Below are 16,908 nucleotides of genomic sequence, written 5' to 3'. Positions count from 1 at the left end.
AGCAAATATATGGTAAAATAAAATCAATATCGTGCTTGTTTGGTCGTAAGTTCACATGGTCAAACATGAATTATGTACTAAATAAATCAACTAAGCAGGGGTTGTTGTAAATTTTGATTATATTTCAAAAATTTCAAATATTTTGTGTCCCATATTTTGTGTCCCATATTTTCAATTAAGAAATATCGAAAATATTTTAATAGAAAATAATTATCACATTATTTTTTAATACTACTGTTTGACTTGGTCTTGTAACATATATTATTAATTTCAAATTTTGTAACCCTTTCAATTGATATCTCTTGATGGGACTATTCTTAAGGCTTCTTTTACTTGACTCAAGAACTAAGTTTTTGGCATATATGTTACACGTACAGGTGGAGGAGGTAACAACTTTTCATTTGCTTTTCCTCAACCTTAAAAACAAAACCATTTTTTATACACCAAAAAATCAAAAATAATAGGTTACTCTCCTTTCAATACCATTGAGTTCTTGGGTAACATCACTCTAGTGTTTAATATATTCGAGCTGTTCTGTCACCTCTGATGTGATTTATATCAGAGAAGAACATGTGGTATCTTGAAAAGATATGCGCTTATGAGGCGGATAAATCCTTAAGGACAGTGACTTCGTCACACCTCATGTTATATAACGGTTTACTATTTGGTACGTCATTGCCGTCATCGCCGTTCATAGTTTCTTGTTTATTTACTTCAATGTACGTCAAATTAGTGCAATTTCAAGAAAGATAAGATTAATTGTTATCCCTCTTGTTTATTCTCTTTAATATTTTATTGATTCTTTTATTTATATATTGATTATTATTTATAGAGTTAATTTATTCCTAATTTTTACAACAAGGGGCTCTTAATAGTTTTACATGATTCTTTAAAAAAAAAAAACTAGTTTTACATGATTGTTTTTCCAAAAACGCTTCAGCCTTCAACATTTTATGTGACCTAGTAATCAATTTACCATTTAGTCAAGTGTTTCATTGTCTTATTTTATTGACGTTCCTCTTCTTTTTTAATCATTCAAACGCGTTTTGATAAATTCACATTCAAAAACAATTTTGATCTAAATTATCCAAACAACATGAATTATGAAAAATCACTTTTCAATCAAGGTAACATAAACCATGTTACCTCAAAGTCACTTTTTCACTTAAATCTATTCTATAAAATCAATTAATTCAAAAACAGTTTTTTTTATCAATGTGGAACCAAACAGATGCGAGACATGACATTAGTTATGAGTTTCTACCTGCACCCCTAGATTTTGCCAACAACAGTACTATCAGACCAATTTTGTTCAACAACAATACAACATGATCAATATGCTTTTTTATTTAACAGAACACCCATTTATATGAAATTACAATTTCAATCTAATGCAACACAAAAAGATAATGAAACCATTGAAACAAACAACGTACATTGAAAATAATACTAATAGAAATAATTATGAACTCAACAATGAAAGAAATCACTAGGAGGCTTGTTGTACAACTTGCAAGACAGAACAAACTGATTGAAGTAAAGTGAGAAAAAGTAGTAAGATTCCAGCAATGGAAGCAGCAGTTTGCCAAGGAGTTTTGCAATAATCACGCCTGAGAGTAGCCTTCAACTTATGCCAAGGATTCTTACAAAAAGCATTTAAGTCTTTGCATAGAATAGAGAAATGAGAACTGATATTAGATTGTGTAACATTTTTCCAAAGACCATTAAACAAGTTAGCCACAGAATCACTATCCGCAAGCATATTATGCAGTATTTCGTTCCGAACAAGTATATCAGCATCCGTACCAGTATTTATAAGGTAATCCATGACAGCAACATAATCAGTGATATATGAATCATCAGGGTAATGACACTGCTCCAAAGCAACCATATTTCGAAACGAAATTTCAGTCCTATCGTCAACCGTTAATTGAGGAATTTCAAGAACTCCTCCCGAAAACCTCAAGTCAAGTAAACACTTACTTTTAGTATTCACTTTAAACCTAACTCCAGCTTCTAACAATTCAGTTGCACCGGGTAGACTTATCTTCTGTTCGTCGAACATGTCTCTACTCGGCCGACTTTCAATAGGATGTTGCAAATGAAATATCCTAATCAGATCAGTGAAGTGCCTTATACTAATATCACCCTTATCAAAATCCAATTTTGATTTATTGTAATAACCAAAATAATGAATAGTGAGTCTAAGAAAAGAATATTGTATCATAGTGTTGGGATCATTAGTCAATGAAAGACTGTAAATTTTTTCAATAACGAAAAAGGGAAGCTGATTTTCAAGTAACATTAAATCGTCTGTTATACCAGTATCTAACAAAGGTTTAAAGAGACGCCCTTCATAATAGTCTCTCCAAAAAAGTTGAATTATAAAAGCGGAATCTATTAAAATTAACTTAACAAGTTCATCATGAGAAAATGGTAGGGTTTCAGAATAACAACGTTTGAAATCAGATAAGATAGATTCTATGTAGCAGACTAAGTCGTTTAAACATGCCTTGGTTCTTTGGAGAAAATCCTTGAAGTAAATGAGTTTCTGACTTTCCATGTTTTGGAGCTGGGGGTGACCGTGGTGAAAGGGGCCAATGGAAACGACAGTGGGGGTGTATGCGTCTTTGTTGTGTCTGCGAATAACATAAGGGACCTTATAGATGCAACAGTCATCGGTTGAAGGTGACTCTGCTTTGTCGAGCATGGCATTGATATCAATAACCAAGCTGGAGAGTGACATATTGAGAGTCAGCAAGAAAATGAAAAGCTTGGTCTTTTGACACTCCCTATTATATGAAGATTTTCAAAAAGGTATAATTTATGTTATACCTTGCTGCGGATTGGTTATTACTTTTGCATTGGAATGAATATTACTTACTTGGCGGTAAGTAAAAGAATTGGCTACCTAAGTTATTACTTTAAATTATACCAAAACGATATATTACTTACAGAAGCAGCTAATTTATGGTATACCTTACCAAATTTATGCAGTTCCGGTTCGTTTTGAAGAGAGTCATTGAGAAAATAATTTGTCTTAAAAAAAAAATTGTGTTTCACTATAAAAAAGGTGACGGTGGTTTCATGTTGTTGAAAATATGTGTTTTTAGTAGTATGAGAGAGAGAAAAAAAATAATAAAAGGCTAATAATTACAGTGATTTAATGTTGCATCCGTCCTTTAATGTAAGCTCATTTAACTAATTTCACATATATTAAAAAAAGTTGATATTATAGTTAATGTGTCAAGTTTGTAAGTGAATTTTATTAAATTGTCATTTATTTGTATGTCTAATATTTAATTTGACATTTTGGATTCCAAAATAAGTTAGTAGTAATTTTTAGCTCAGATTAAAAACTTGTAACTCAAGCAATGTTTTAGAGAGAATAGATGATAAGAATTGAGAATGTGAAATTGTATTATTGATATATGAACAAATGTACAAAGAGTTTAGCTTATATACTAGAATTAGTTAGATTGCTTGAAGCACAAGCTATGTAACAAACCTTAACTCTATAAACTAGTTTCTTACAAACTTGTAACAAATTCATAACAAACACAAACACTTAATGTGATTAACCACTAAGTGTGATTGTATCACCAAGTAAACTTGAATTAGCAATTAAACTAACATTAATAATTAAGGGTGTGTTTAAAAAATAATAATAAATGCACCTACTATATGTATAGAGACATATAAGAACTAAACTTTTTTTAAAAGGAGTTTATAATTAGGGACGGGGGAGTAATAAGGATAAGAAGGAATAATTAAGAAATACAATCTGTTTTGTATAGAAAAGAGTAATTATAAATTACCTATTAATAGGAAAAGGGAAAAATTGATTTTGTGCCAAAAAAAAGGTAAAGAATGAATGATGTCTAGAGAAAAAGAAAGAAAAAAAAAAAGGTGAAAAAGGTTTGAGAGAATTAGTTCAATTAGTTTAGAAAGAAAAGTGGAAAAGAGAGCTGGTTTCTTGATGCGAGAAATATGAGTGGTTGAACTTTCAAATTTAGTATTTCATACACACCTCATATATGATTACTTTATGTAAAAGGAACTATGAATTAATAACATTTTTCTTGATTTAATTACAATTATTCAATTTTACATTGCTCCTTTTGCTAGAGACCAAATGAATTAATAGTTCTTATCGATACCATGGATGAATTTAAAGGAGAGTAATTAAAGTAAATCCAGTGACTAAAGAAGTAGCTCTCTGTAATACCATGAGTTAACAAGAACAAGTTGGAAACGTACACTTTTGTTTATCTTCTATGATCTAAATATAATGGTTTATATATGTTTCTAAACAAAGCAGAAAGTCTCGTGATTTTTGTTTTTTGTTCTAAATATAATGGTATATATCACTCTTGATTTGGTTCTTAGTGTTTTAATTGATTTCAGTCCCTTCAAAAATGGTTCATATTAGAATTGATCCTTGTAAATTGTATTATATACTCTCTTAGACATGGACTAAAAAAAAAGTTAAAACAAAAATTATCAGAAGTTTATTAAATATATATTTATAGAAGGAAAAACTAATAAAATGTTTTGGCTAAGAGGCTATTATATCCTTGATTTTATGCCAAAGACAAAAATCACAAAGAATGACATCATTTGGTTAAAATATTATGCCATACCACATGCTTATTTCTTTCTGTATGGTTTGAATTTCGAAACATGACACCATACTTGGTACGATTTTAAGCATCACATCCACATTTTTTGTTCCAACACTACTTGTTACAATTTTTTTTCTTGAATATTAAGGCCTTGATATACATTTTTTTTCAACTCAATATACTCAGCCACTATATATCTATTAATTTCCAATTAGGTGATTTCTTGTAATTATGGTGTAGGAGATGTAGGTGAGGTCTTGGAAGCTTGTGACTATGAACGTGTAATTATCTTCCGTTGTACAAAGCATTACATATATAAATCTCATAATCACATGACTCAAAATATTAATTATGGTTGTTATTTTTTTAATTATTTTAAAAAGAAACAAAATTAATTCATTTTTTTTCTTAGACGTGTCTAAGATTGTGATCATATTTTGTGATAATGGAAGGAAGTCTTACTCCATAATAGAATCCTATTCTAGTCCTTTATTGTAATCTAGCTATAAAATTGAACCACCACAAAATGGTAGGACATACATTGATTTCATCAAATAAATAAGCGAATGATAGAGAGAGTGTTGAAAAGTGACCTGTACTTTCATTATCATAGTATTTTATTTTAAATGACCGGTATTTTTCTTTGACAAAATTTAAATGACCCGTATTAGTACTGTTAATGATTTTTAGTATTATTGTAAAAAAGAAAATAGAGTTAAGGTTAGTTGGTATAGATGTAAAATCTATACATCCTCGTGAGCTTAGCTCAGTTGATTGGGAGAATACATAAAATATGCAAGGTTCAGGCCACTGCCAAAAAAAAAAATGTAAAATCTATACTGAACTTTCAACCTCCTTTTTATGTATATTTTTTCTTTGTTTAATTTTTTTTTTTTTATTCCAACACATTTATGCCCTTACTTTGGTTACAAACTTGAGTTACAAATGTCACCTATCCACCAAACCAATTATCATTGTAGTTAGAGGCAAGAATATATAGATGTAAAACGTTTTTTGTTTTTTTTATAGATGAAAATCTTATCACTTAACCGATCCATACAACTGAACATGGCTGCCAATTTTTATCAACATCAAGAACAACAAATAAACAAATAAAAAGACAAGAAAATGGAATGCAAGATCATCAATTACAACAAAGCAAGTGTAATTATTAGTATTAACTAAGAAAGGAATACATTACAAGTTGTACTCCACTTTTTTTTTACAAAGCACTATTTCCATTAGCTTCAACAAATAGAACAGAATAAACATCAATTGCAGTCAAAAACAAACGTGATCCACCTTCTTCAGAATTGAACATTTGAAGTCCAATATAGCCACAATTTCCAGTTACATCCAAACAAAATCCAAGCCTATAAACATGACCAGATCCATGTTTCACTATTAAGAATTTGCCACTTATTGTTTCTATACCATGATAGTTTGTTGCACCACCAATACCAACACAACTTAGTTGAGTATTATGATCAACAAACATCAACCATTTTGATGCTTCAGCACAATCAGCCTTTTTAGTGAACTCGATCTCAAGATCGGTACCGGTCAAGATATTACCAGTGCTGTTTTCTGGGATGGTGAATTTAACTGGTAAACCTATCATAGCATTATTTTGTAGGACAGTTACTGGACACTCTAAATTACCAACTTTGTTTAGGGTTAGTCCTCCACTGTTAGGGTTTTCACTAGCTGGAAAAATGTAGTATTGGCTACCAGGGATAAGGGGGGTACCATGTATGTCTAATACTTGTTTAGCAGCATTGTTTGGTGAAAGATTGGTGATAAAAACAAATACTAGGAAGAAGGAAAGGCTAAGGGATAAAATGGGATTCATGGTTTTCCTAATGAGTGTAAATATTGTTTGTGTTTTGGCCACAACCTCTGCTCTATATATATAGTGGGAAATAGGTAAATATTGTTTTTGCTTCATCGTTGCTCAATCAGCAACAATTAACAGTGAGGACTTATTTTGCTAACGGATCAAGTTGCTCGTTTGTTTAGCAGAACACCTATTTATATGAAATTACAATTTTGATCTAATACAACACACAAAATAATGAAACCATTGAAACAAACAACGTACATTGGTGATAATAAGAATAACAATAATTATGAACTCAACAATAAAAGAAATCAAGCTAGGAGGCTTGTACAACTTGCAAGACAGAACAAACTGATTGAAGTAAAGTGAGAAAAAGTAGTAAGAATCCAGCAATGGAAGCAGCAGTTTGCCAAGGAGTACTTCAATAATCACGCCTGAGAGTAGCCTTCAACCTATGCCAAGGATTCTAACAAAAAGCATTTAAGTCTTTGCATAGAATAGAGAAATGAGGACTGATATTAGAATGTATAATATATTTGCAAAAACCATTAAACATGTTAGCCACAGAATGATTGTCTCCAAACCAATTTTCCAGTATTTCTTTCTGAATAAGTATATCGGCGTCCTTACCAGTATTTATAAGAAAATCCATAATAGTAACATAATCAAGAATATATGACTCATGAGGGTAATGAAACTGCTCCAAAGCAATCATATTCCAAAATAAAGTTTCGGTCCCATCTGCAACTGTTAATTGAGGAATTTCAAGAACTCCTCCTGAAAACCTTAAGTCAAGTAAACACTTACTTTTAGTGTTCACTTTAAACCTAACTCCAGCTTCTAACAACTCAGTTGCACTCCGTAGTTGTATGCGTCTTCGTTGAGTTTGCGAATTTTAGAGGGAACCTTGTAGATGCAACAGTCATCAGTTGAAGGTGGCTCTGCTGTGTTGAGCATGGCATTGATATCATCCACCAAGCGGGAGGATGACATCTTGAGAGTTAGCAAGAAAATGAAAAGCTTTGATCGTTGGTGTTAAGTTTCAAGTCTTTTGACATATTCTTTCACATGATGACATGTGAAAAGAGCACGGTTTGCGGCTACAGGGTGTTCAAACGTGGTGTACAATTATGAAAAATCTTGTTGTAATGGATTTTGAGTATTATTGTTCGTTTATTAAAGAAATTTAATTATAAAATAATATTAACTCTAAAAACTCTAATTAATTTATAAACTAATCATTGATAAGCTTATGTCAAGGTGTTTGGATAAATGCATCACCATATAGCACCTAGCCCTGCCAGCCTATTTAACTAGACTCAAGTCAACTTCTTTAAAAAAAAAAAAAAACTAGACTCAATCCAAAATGTAAACACAAGAGACTAGATGATCTATCTCCCTTATAAGTATGGTGGCCTTAACTTCTTTGAGCAAAGGAACATAATATGCATATATGCATGAAAAGGTGTAAAAGTATAACATATGTTCAGGGACTTTAGTCGCAGGAGAGATGACACCTTCTATTACTAATGACATGATTTTATAGCAATTTTAACAGAAGTTGTCATCTTTCTTTGACTGAAGTTCATATGCATCCTCATTTGTTTCATCACAAGAAGTAATTAATTAAGAACATCTTACATTTTAATTCCTTCTATTTTTATCTAACAAAAAATTACAACATTAATCAAGCCTAAGAAAACCACCCCAAACCTCAAAGGTACTCGATCAACCAACTGACTGATACTAAGAAAAACAAAATAGAACAACTCCAATACACAAATCTAAGAAACTGAAAAACCGCCCAAACAGTACACCAGAGATTGACAGACTAGTTGTTGAAACAGCCCCTGCAATCATACTTGAATCACCATGGACCTTTTGAATTTTCTGAGCGCCTCAAAACACGCTAAACAATCCCAATATCCACTACTATTGGATGATCAAGCCTAAACTATTGAGAATAAAATGATAAACCTGGTCTCAACATTTTATTGATGTCATTTGGTAATCAATTTACCATTTACTCAAGCACTCTCTTATTTTATTAACGTGCCTCTTCTTTTTTAATCATTCAAACCAGTTTTGGTAAATTCACACTCAAAAGTAATTTTGATCTAAATTATCTAAACAACTTGAATTATGAAAAATCACTTTTCAATCAAGGTATCAAAACATAAGTCACCTTAACTTAAACTCACTTTTCACCTAAATCAATTCTACAAAATCAATTCTTTCAAAAACAATTTTTATAACCAAACACACACGAGACGTGACATTAGTCAGGAGTTTCTACCTGCACCCCAAGATTTTTTGCCAACCACGCTATCAGACCCATTTTGTTCAACAACAATACAACATGATCAAGTTGATTTATTTATATGAAATTATAATTTCAATCTAAGTACACAACACACAAAAGATAATGAAACCATTGGAACAAACAACATACATGTGAGAAATCACTAGGAGGCTTGTACAACTTGCAAGACAGAACAAACTGATTGAAGTAAAGTGAGAACAAGTAGTAAGATTCCCGCAATGGAAGCAGCAGTTTGCCAAGGAGTTTTGCAATAATCACGCCTGAGAGTAGCCTTCAACTTATGTCGTGGATTCTTACAATAAGCATTTAAGTCTTTGCAAAGAATAGAGAATTGAGAACTGATTGTAGAACGTGTAACATTTTTACCAAGACCATTAAACAAGTTAGCCACAGAATCACCGTCTCCAAGCATATTTTCCAGTATTTCCCTCTGAACAAGTATATCCACATCCTTACCAGTATTTATAAGGTAATCCAAAACAGAACGATAATCAGTAATATATGAATCATCAGGGTAATGACACTGCTCCAAAGCAACCATATTCCGTAATAAAGTTTCAGTCGAATCCTGAACTTTTAATTGAGGAATTTCAAGAACTCCTCCCGAAAACCTCAAGTCAAGTAAACACTTACTTTCAGTGTTCACTTTAAACCTAACTCCAGCTTCTAACAACTCAGTTGCACTCGGTAGATGTTTTATCATCCCTAGGCAGACCCGGTCTCTACTCGGCCGACTTTCAATAGGATGTTGCAAATGAAATATCCGAATCAGATCAGTGAAGTGCCTTATAATAATATCACCCTTATCAAAATTCAATTTTGATTTATTGTAATAACCAAAATAATGAATAGTGAGTTTAAGAAAAGAATGGATCATAGTGGTAGGAACATTAGTCAATGAAAGACTGTAAATTTTTTCAATAACGAAAAAGGGAAGCTGATTTTCAAGTAACCATAAATCGTGTCTTATACCATTATCTAACCAAGGTTTAAAGAGACACCCTTCGTAATAGGATGTCCAAAAAAGTTGAATTATAAAAGCGGAATTGATTAAGATTAACTTAACAAGTTCATCATGAGAAAATGGTAGGGTTTCGGAATAACAACGTTTGAAATCAGATAAGATAGATTCTATGTAGCCGACTAAGTCGTTTAAACATGCCTTGGTTCTTTGGAGAAAATCCTTGAAGTAAATGAGTTTCTGACTTTCCATGTTTTGGAGCTGGGGTTGACCGTGGTGAAAGGGGCCAATAGAAACGACCTTGGGGGTGTATGCGTCTTTGTTGTGTCTGCGAATAACATAGGGGACCTTATAGATACAACAGTCATCGGTTGAAGGTGACTCTGCTGTGTTGAGCATGGAATTGATATCCTTCAGCAAGCGGGAGGATGACATCTTGAGAGTCACCAAGAAAATGAAAAGCTTGGTCTTTGGAATTAAGTTTCAAGTCTTTTGACATTCCCTCTTATCCTTTTATATCTCTTAATATTTGTCTTTATGATATCATTTTATATTTGTCTTTATGATATCATTTTATATTTCACAATTTTTTAGAAAAGTATATTTGTAAAAATATTCAAACAATTACGATGATTAAGAACGTAAAGTGGAAACAATGAGAGGGTTTTTCCCATGGCACGTGACAACAACAACCTTTTCAGGGAACATGTAGAAACAATTGTGGGCTATATTTTCCTTTTCGATGTCATAGTCCCAAATGAAAATGTTACTTCCCAAGGGGATGACATATAATTTGTTAAAATCAAGCACAAGACTATTACAAGAAAGAGGGGCATAATTGAGGAGTGGGTGGAAGAATTGAGTTTGGCCACGCGTATTTTGGCTAACTCTTATCAACCAAGGGAAAAGTAGGGTTTGTTCTTGTTGTTTTTGTGGTAGAGATTTTGTTTGGAGAGGTGACAGAGTGAAGGGTTGTTGCCGTTGATGGTATCTATGTCATTCGGGTTAGAGAGGAATGGTAATCTGAGGAGTGGGAACTTGAAATGAGTGCAAATAATTAAGTGGGTGTAGGTTGCTAACTTACACCTTAATGATTTTAGGTGGATGTAGCTTGCTAATTTACATCTTAGTGTTTTTAGTAGCTTGCTAATTTACATCTTAGTTTAAATTGGTTTACACTAATGGATATTGTTTTTTTTTTTTTGTACAAGTGAAAATGTGCACTTTTGCTAACTTGGACCTTCATGTTTTTTGTTGGTCTAAGTTAGCAAACTCATATATATATATATATATATATATATATATATATATATATATATCTTAATTGACATCATGTATGAACAAAAAGTTGGTACCGTGATCATCATCTATGAAAAAAACAATTTAAAGACGATTTTTGGAGAAATCAATTAGTCAAGAACATATCATTGAAAAGAAACATCCAAAAAAATGTGTAATAAAAACATAGGGTAAAATATAAACAAAGATGCGAAGATGGTATAGGATTAAATTAAAACATGGTAACATAACCTTTTTTGTAAAGTCGGATTCATGCTGCTTCCTAAGATTCTCTGATTTCAAATCTTATATATTGACAAAATCCCCTTTTGTTTTTTTTTGCATTGGAAGCTTATGTTATGTTACTCTCTACTCTCATGATGCATAAGAAGCCAAAAGCAGTTTGGAAGCATTGCACGCATTTAATATCATTATTTAGAAGCTTACATTTGGTGACAAATATTCATTGCAAGACAATTCCACATTTGCGAAATCATCAAGTTAAAAAGGAAACACTTTAATTCCAGGTTCAACTTTATGCCAAAAAGCCTGTTTATACTTTTCAACATTTAAGATATGTAATACCAGCTTGTAAATCCCTTCTAAGTTCTAATGAATGAACTACGAAAAAGATCTTCGGTCCATATTACCGAAGTTCTTATCAATAAACAACGAAGAAAATCTCCAAATAGCTACAAATAAATCAAAACGTAATCCAAGTAAACAAGGAACGGAGAGGATGGAGGTGAGGTTTAGCATGGGAAAGCTACTTTTTTCCCACCATAGGAAAGTTAGTTTTTGACCATTAGATCATAGGTTTTTACAATATGTCAACTTAAGTAAAGCAAACAAGAAAAAGTTTGTTGTCATAATTATGTAATGTAACATATTGACAAGTCATTTTCTATACAGAACCCTTGAAAATAACATATAAAGAAAATGGGACTCCAAACACTGGGAAGGGAAAGGGTTAAGAAATATCTCTCTTAAATAAAAAAAGTAGGATTGGTACATCCAAGGTTATAATATTTTCTATACAGAACGCTTATCTCTCTTAAGGAGATAGCCTTCAGTCCATAAGCAAGCCTTGAGCAAGTTTTAAGTCATTTGATAAAATGATTGTAATGGAGAAAGAATCGGATCGCTCTCTTTTCAGGTTTTAGAATGTTCGAGATAGAAACCGGTATCGATAGGGATAAAGTTAGTAGGAAAAACAATTTAATCATAACAATCACTAGACTGTAATCTCAGATCTCAGAGAATGGGTTCTTTTACAACACAACAAATTAGCAAGTAACACATAAACAAAGAAAAGAGATATTCTATGTCGCAAGGCATTTCCTATCCAACAACTGCTTGCAGAGAAGACTTGAAGAATCCACCAAAACAGTTATCCAGCAACTCAAGTTTCACCTCATTTTTAAGACATGCATCTTTTCACATCAATATGTAGTTAGGAGTTTGCTGCTAAACTCTGCAAAAGTAACAATAAATGAATATAATTAAGCACATCAACTATAAACAAAATTAGAAACAATTAGAAGCTATAAGCAAAAAGATAAGCTATAAACAATTAGAGGCTATAAGCAAAACCTATAAGTAGAAGCTATAAACAATTAGATGTTATAAGCAGAAGCTACAAGTAAAACCTACAATCAGAAGCTATAAGCAAAAACATAAGCTATAAGAAAAACCTATAAGTAGAATCTATAAGCAAAAACAAAAAAATAATGGAAAAGTTGTGCTTTAGGGTGGAAATTTGGAGGATCGAATTATTGGATATCAACAATTCCCCATAAAATACACAACAGTCAAAATATGAATTCTAACAATTTTTTTTATTCAAAAATGCATTTTTTACATGAGAATGGAATTCTATATCTTTATTTAGAACTACCAGCAAGAAAGAAAAAATAATAATTCTATATAGTATCAACACTGTGGTACTATTAATAATTCCAGATGACAAATTCTATTTCGTCCACTAGAATTCCGTGAATAAAATAGATTATTTGAGTGGAAGAGTAAATTTCTTTCTTTTGGTGGTCGCCTGGTTCTCCTAAAGTCTGCCTTGTCTTCCTTGTTTGTCTATGTTTTTTCCTTCTTCAAAGTTCCGTCAGGTATAATCTCTCTTATATTGAATCTTTACCGACTAAATTTTTTTAGTGTGCGAGTGAGGATATTAGAAAATTTTCTTGAATTGGTTGGAATAATATTTGTTTGAATAGGGATAATGGAGGTTTAGGGGTAAGACGTTTGACGGAGGATGTTAGTGGACATAGGGGGTTTATATTGGTGGTGGCTTGTTATGTTTGGTGAACGGGAGGTTGGAGGTTGGGGGACGGAGTGTTTCTTCTTGGTGGAGGGAGGTAGTGAAAATCCTTGATGGGGAAGGTGTGGAGCGTGGTGAGGAGAGTATTGGGACGAAGGTTGGTAGTATCAATAATAATAATAATAATTAGAATTATTTCCCACATCGGATAATATGAAGAAATATGCAAAAGGCTTGGTCATATAAATAAAAGTCTTGTGTGTTAGTACTTCTTGCACTAATAGTTAGTGGGTCTTGTTATAGCTAATATTACTTCTACTATTCAAGGGCCACCTACCGATTCACGCACCAAGCCCAAAGAGTGCTGTGCGTGACAACTAATTCACGCACCAAAGCCCAAAGAGTGCTGGGCGTGACGGGGGTGTATTGGGAAAAACTCATGTCCCACGTCGGATAGATATGACTCTTGATAAGAGTTTATATAGTACGGAGCTTTGGGTATTCCTTTATCCCTTGGCTTTATCAACTCCACTTATGCCTCTTTATTCATCCACCACAAACCAGGTGTTACACTATACTTATTAGTATATGTTGATGATATCATTGTCACCAGGAATTCTCCTGCAGAGGTCTCCACACTCATCGCCACACTCGCCGCTCGCTTTTCTTTGAAAGACCTTGGATGTCTTAATTATTTCTTGGCGGTCGAAGAAAATATATCACTAATCTACTACATAAATCAGGCATGGGAGATACAAAACCAGCATCCACACCATTGTCTGCCACATATAAGTTACTAAAGGATTTCGGCGATATCCTTCCATCCCCAACCGAGTATCGAGCGCTCGTTACTCGCCTAGACATTGCCTTCATCACAAACAAACTCACCCAATTCATGCAAAACCCCATAACGGCGCATTGGACTGCACTCAAAAGAGTGCTCAGATACTTGGCAGGTTCCTATGACAAAGGCGTCTTCATTTCGACGACCGCCCCATTAAATCTCCATGCCTACTCAAATGCAGACTGGGCAAGCGACATGGATGATTATATCTCCACCACTAGTTATCTGTTATATCTTGGCAGCACACCCATCTCTTAGAGCTCTCGAAAACAACGTTCTGTTGCTTGCTCTTCCATAGAAGCAAAATATAAAGCCTTGGCTAACACGGAGAGTGAGCTTCTATGGGTCCTTTCCCTATTCAATGAACTTGGTCACCCTCCAACAGCCAATCCAGTCATCTATTGTGACAACCTCAGTGCTACCCACCTTAGTGCTAATCCAGTATTTCACTTTTGGATGAAACATATAGCCTTAGCCTATCATTTTGTCCGAGAAAATGTACAAAATGGAATGTTTCGAGTATCCTTTGTTTCTAACGATGATCAACTTATTGATATTCTAACCAAACCCCTACTTCATTCTAGGTTCGATTACTTACTGTCCAAGTTGCATCTCTCTTTCAGACCATACAACTTGCAGGAGGATATCAACAATAATAATTAGATTTATGTCTCACATCGGATAATATGAAGAAATATGCAATGACTTGGTAATATAAATAAAAGTCTTATGTGTTAGTATTTCTTGCACCAATAGTTAGTGGGTTTTGCTATAGCTAGCATTACGTCTAATATTCAAAATTTGTAATTAAGAATTACATTATACAATTTCTTTCCTTCTATATTTCTATAGGTAGTGGGAGAGATACCTTTTTTTGCCGCTTGTGAATTTATTCCCTAGACTTTTTTCCATCTCGAATCAAAAGGAAGCAAAGGTTAGGGAAGTGGGTGTGGGGCAAGGAGGGGGACGGTATTGGAACTTATCTTGGAGGAGACAACCGTTTTCGTGGGAAGCAAATCTTTTTGAGAATTTGATGGACCTCTTGGAGGATGTAGTTTTTACTACCAAAGAGGACAAGTGGGTGTGGTCGGTTGTGGATGATGGAATTTTTTCCGTAAAATCCGGGTATAACATTTTGGAAGCCATTTTCCTTGTGGAAGAGGGTGTTGGGGCTTTAAAGGAGGGGGTTTATTCTCTCTAATTTGGAAGAGTCCGGCTCCGTCTAAAGTAGTGGCCTTCTCTTGGTCTTTACTTCTTGATCGAATCCCCACTAGAGTTAATCTCGCCATTCGCCATATCTTGGCTCCGGATGAGTCTCCTCTTTGTGTTTTGTGTGGAAGGCGGCCGGAAACATCTACCCACCTATTCTTACATTGTGATGTTTCCTTCTTAATCTGGCGTCGTATTTTGAATTGGCTAGGGATTAACTTTATTACTCCTCATAACTTGTTTGCTCATTTTGTTTGTTGGAATGGTGAATGGAATCGAAGAGGCATAAGAAGGATTTTTGGTTGATTTGGCACACTACTATTTGGTCGATTTGGAAGGAAAGAAACGCAAGGATCTTCAATAACCAAAGGAAGGATGTGGAGGAAATTGTGGACGATATTAAAGCACTTTCTTGGGTTTGGATGTTGAGTAGGTTAAAGATAGCTTCTTTCCTCTTTTATGAGTGGACATGGAATCCACGAGAATGTCTAAACAGAAGATGAACGTGGCTTTCTTTTTGAATCTGCCTTTCTGTGTTGTTGTAGCTGGAGCGTTATTGTTGGTGCAGATCTATGGGAGGGATTTTGTAAATTTACTTTTTTGGAATTTGGTTTGTTTCCACCCTTCTTGTTTATATGTGCTTATTTTCTACTTGTTCCGTGCCACTGCTTTGTTTATAAGGTAGGCAGGAACCTGTTGTTTGGTTGTAACAGCTAGCTTTTAGAGCACTTCCTGTGCTTGGCTTTCTATATATTTATGCTGATTTAAAAAAAAAAAAAAAAAAGATATATATATATATTTTCAAAAAGCATTATCATACTAAAATATACTCAGCCACCATCTAACACAATATACTCAGCCACATGTGATCCTTATTATATGTTTCTTTGTGTTAGGTAATTCTGTTTCATCTTTATTTTTTCCTCCACCCACTATCTATTAATTTCTATTTAGGTAATTGCTTGTAATTATGGAGCAGGAGATGCAGGTGAGGTCTTGGAAGCTAGTGACTATGAGCTATTATTTGCAAATAATGAGAAATACATATAGAGAATGAAAGATACGTTGGTTTATGATTTTTACTCTAAAAATAGAAAACATAAAGCTATTGTTCTGAACCCATGGGGTTGCATTTATATAAGGAATCAAACTGGATTCTACCATTAGTGAGGAATCACACATGCACTCTAACTCAACAAGACAAAAAGGAGTGATAATGCTTGCAACTCTTCAATTGGATGGATCGATCCCACGCTCATTGTTGCCACACAAAACCAATTGTTTGTTACACATATATGCTAGGATTTTATTTATTTGTAGAATTCACATATATGCTATGCAAGGTTCTTCAAAAACAGGTCCGTTACCCAGGGACATATCCAGACTTTTGATACATGTGGGGCTAAATTTTCAAAGAAAATAATGCAAACTATATTAAAAATAAGAAATAACATTGTTTGATACAATACATTACAATGAAAAAACACGTTCAACACTTGCAGTTGCTACCGGCAAGAGCAAAACCAACTTCAAAAGTTAATAAACCATAACAAATG

At 33.4% G+C, this 16,908-nt stretch overlaps 3 protein-coding genes across 3 annotated transcripts; all 3 read right to left on the bottom strand.

The window, feature by feature from the left end:
- Positions 1 to 1,329: 1,329 nt before the first annotated feature.
- Positions 1,330 to 2,749, bottom strand: LOC11423787 (UPF0481 protein At3g47200). The gene has a single exon (XM_003618395.4). It carries the CDS (start codon positions 2,744 to 2,746, stop codon positions 1,490 to 1,492), a length of 1,257 nt encoding a protein of 418 aa, XP_003618443.1. The 5' UTR covers positions 2,747 to 2,749; the 3' UTR covers positions 1,330 to 1,489.
- Positions 2,750 to 5,847: 3,098 nt separating this feature from the next.
- On the bottom strand, positions 5,848 to 6,478 carry LOC25495251 (kunitz-type trypsin inhibitor-like 1 protein). Its single transcript, XM_013595449.3, has one exon. The coding sequence runs from the start codon at positions 6,475 to 6,477 to the stop codon at positions 5,848 to 5,850; it is 630 nt and encodes a 209-aa protein (XP_013450903.3). The 5' UTR covers position 6,478.
- Positions 6,479 to 8,723: 2,245 nt separating this feature from the next.
- On the bottom strand, positions 8,724 to 10,210 carry LOC11433973 (UPF0481 protein At3g47200). Its single transcript, XM_003618397.3, has one exon. It carries the CDS (start codon positions 10,182 to 10,184, stop codon positions 8,931 to 8,933), a length of 1,254 nt encoding a protein of 417 aa, XP_003618445.1. The 5' UTR covers positions 10,185 to 10,210; the 3' UTR covers positions 8,724 to 8,930.
- Between the last annotated feature and the right edge of the window lie 6,698 nt (positions 10,211 to 16,908).

The sequence above is a fragment of the Medicago truncatula genome, chromosome 6 (assembly GCF_003473485.1).
Source record: "Medicago truncatula cultivar Jemalong A17 chromosome 6, MtrunA17r5.0-ANR, whole genome shotgun sequence".
NCBI lineage: Eukaryota > Viridiplantae > Streptophyta > Magnoliopsida > Fabales > Fabaceae > Medicago > Medicago truncatula.
Note: the sequence above shows the minus strand (reverse complement) of the source record. Positions and strands in the feature narration are given on the sequence as shown.

What these genes read in the sequence shown, in the direction of transcription:
- LOC25495251 (XM_013595449.3), bottom strand. Translation starts at nt 6,477, where the DNA reads ATGAATCCCATTTTATCCCTTAGCCTTTCCTTCTTCCTAGTATTTGTT.
- LOC11423787 (XM_003618395.4), bottom strand. Translation starts at nt 2,746, where the DNA reads ATGTCACTCTCCAGCTTGGTTATTGATATCAATGCCATGCTCGACAAA.
- LOC11433973 (XM_003618397.3), bottom strand. Translation starts at nt 10,184, where the DNA reads ATGTCATCCTCCCGCTTGCTGAAGGATATCAATTCCATGCTCAACACA.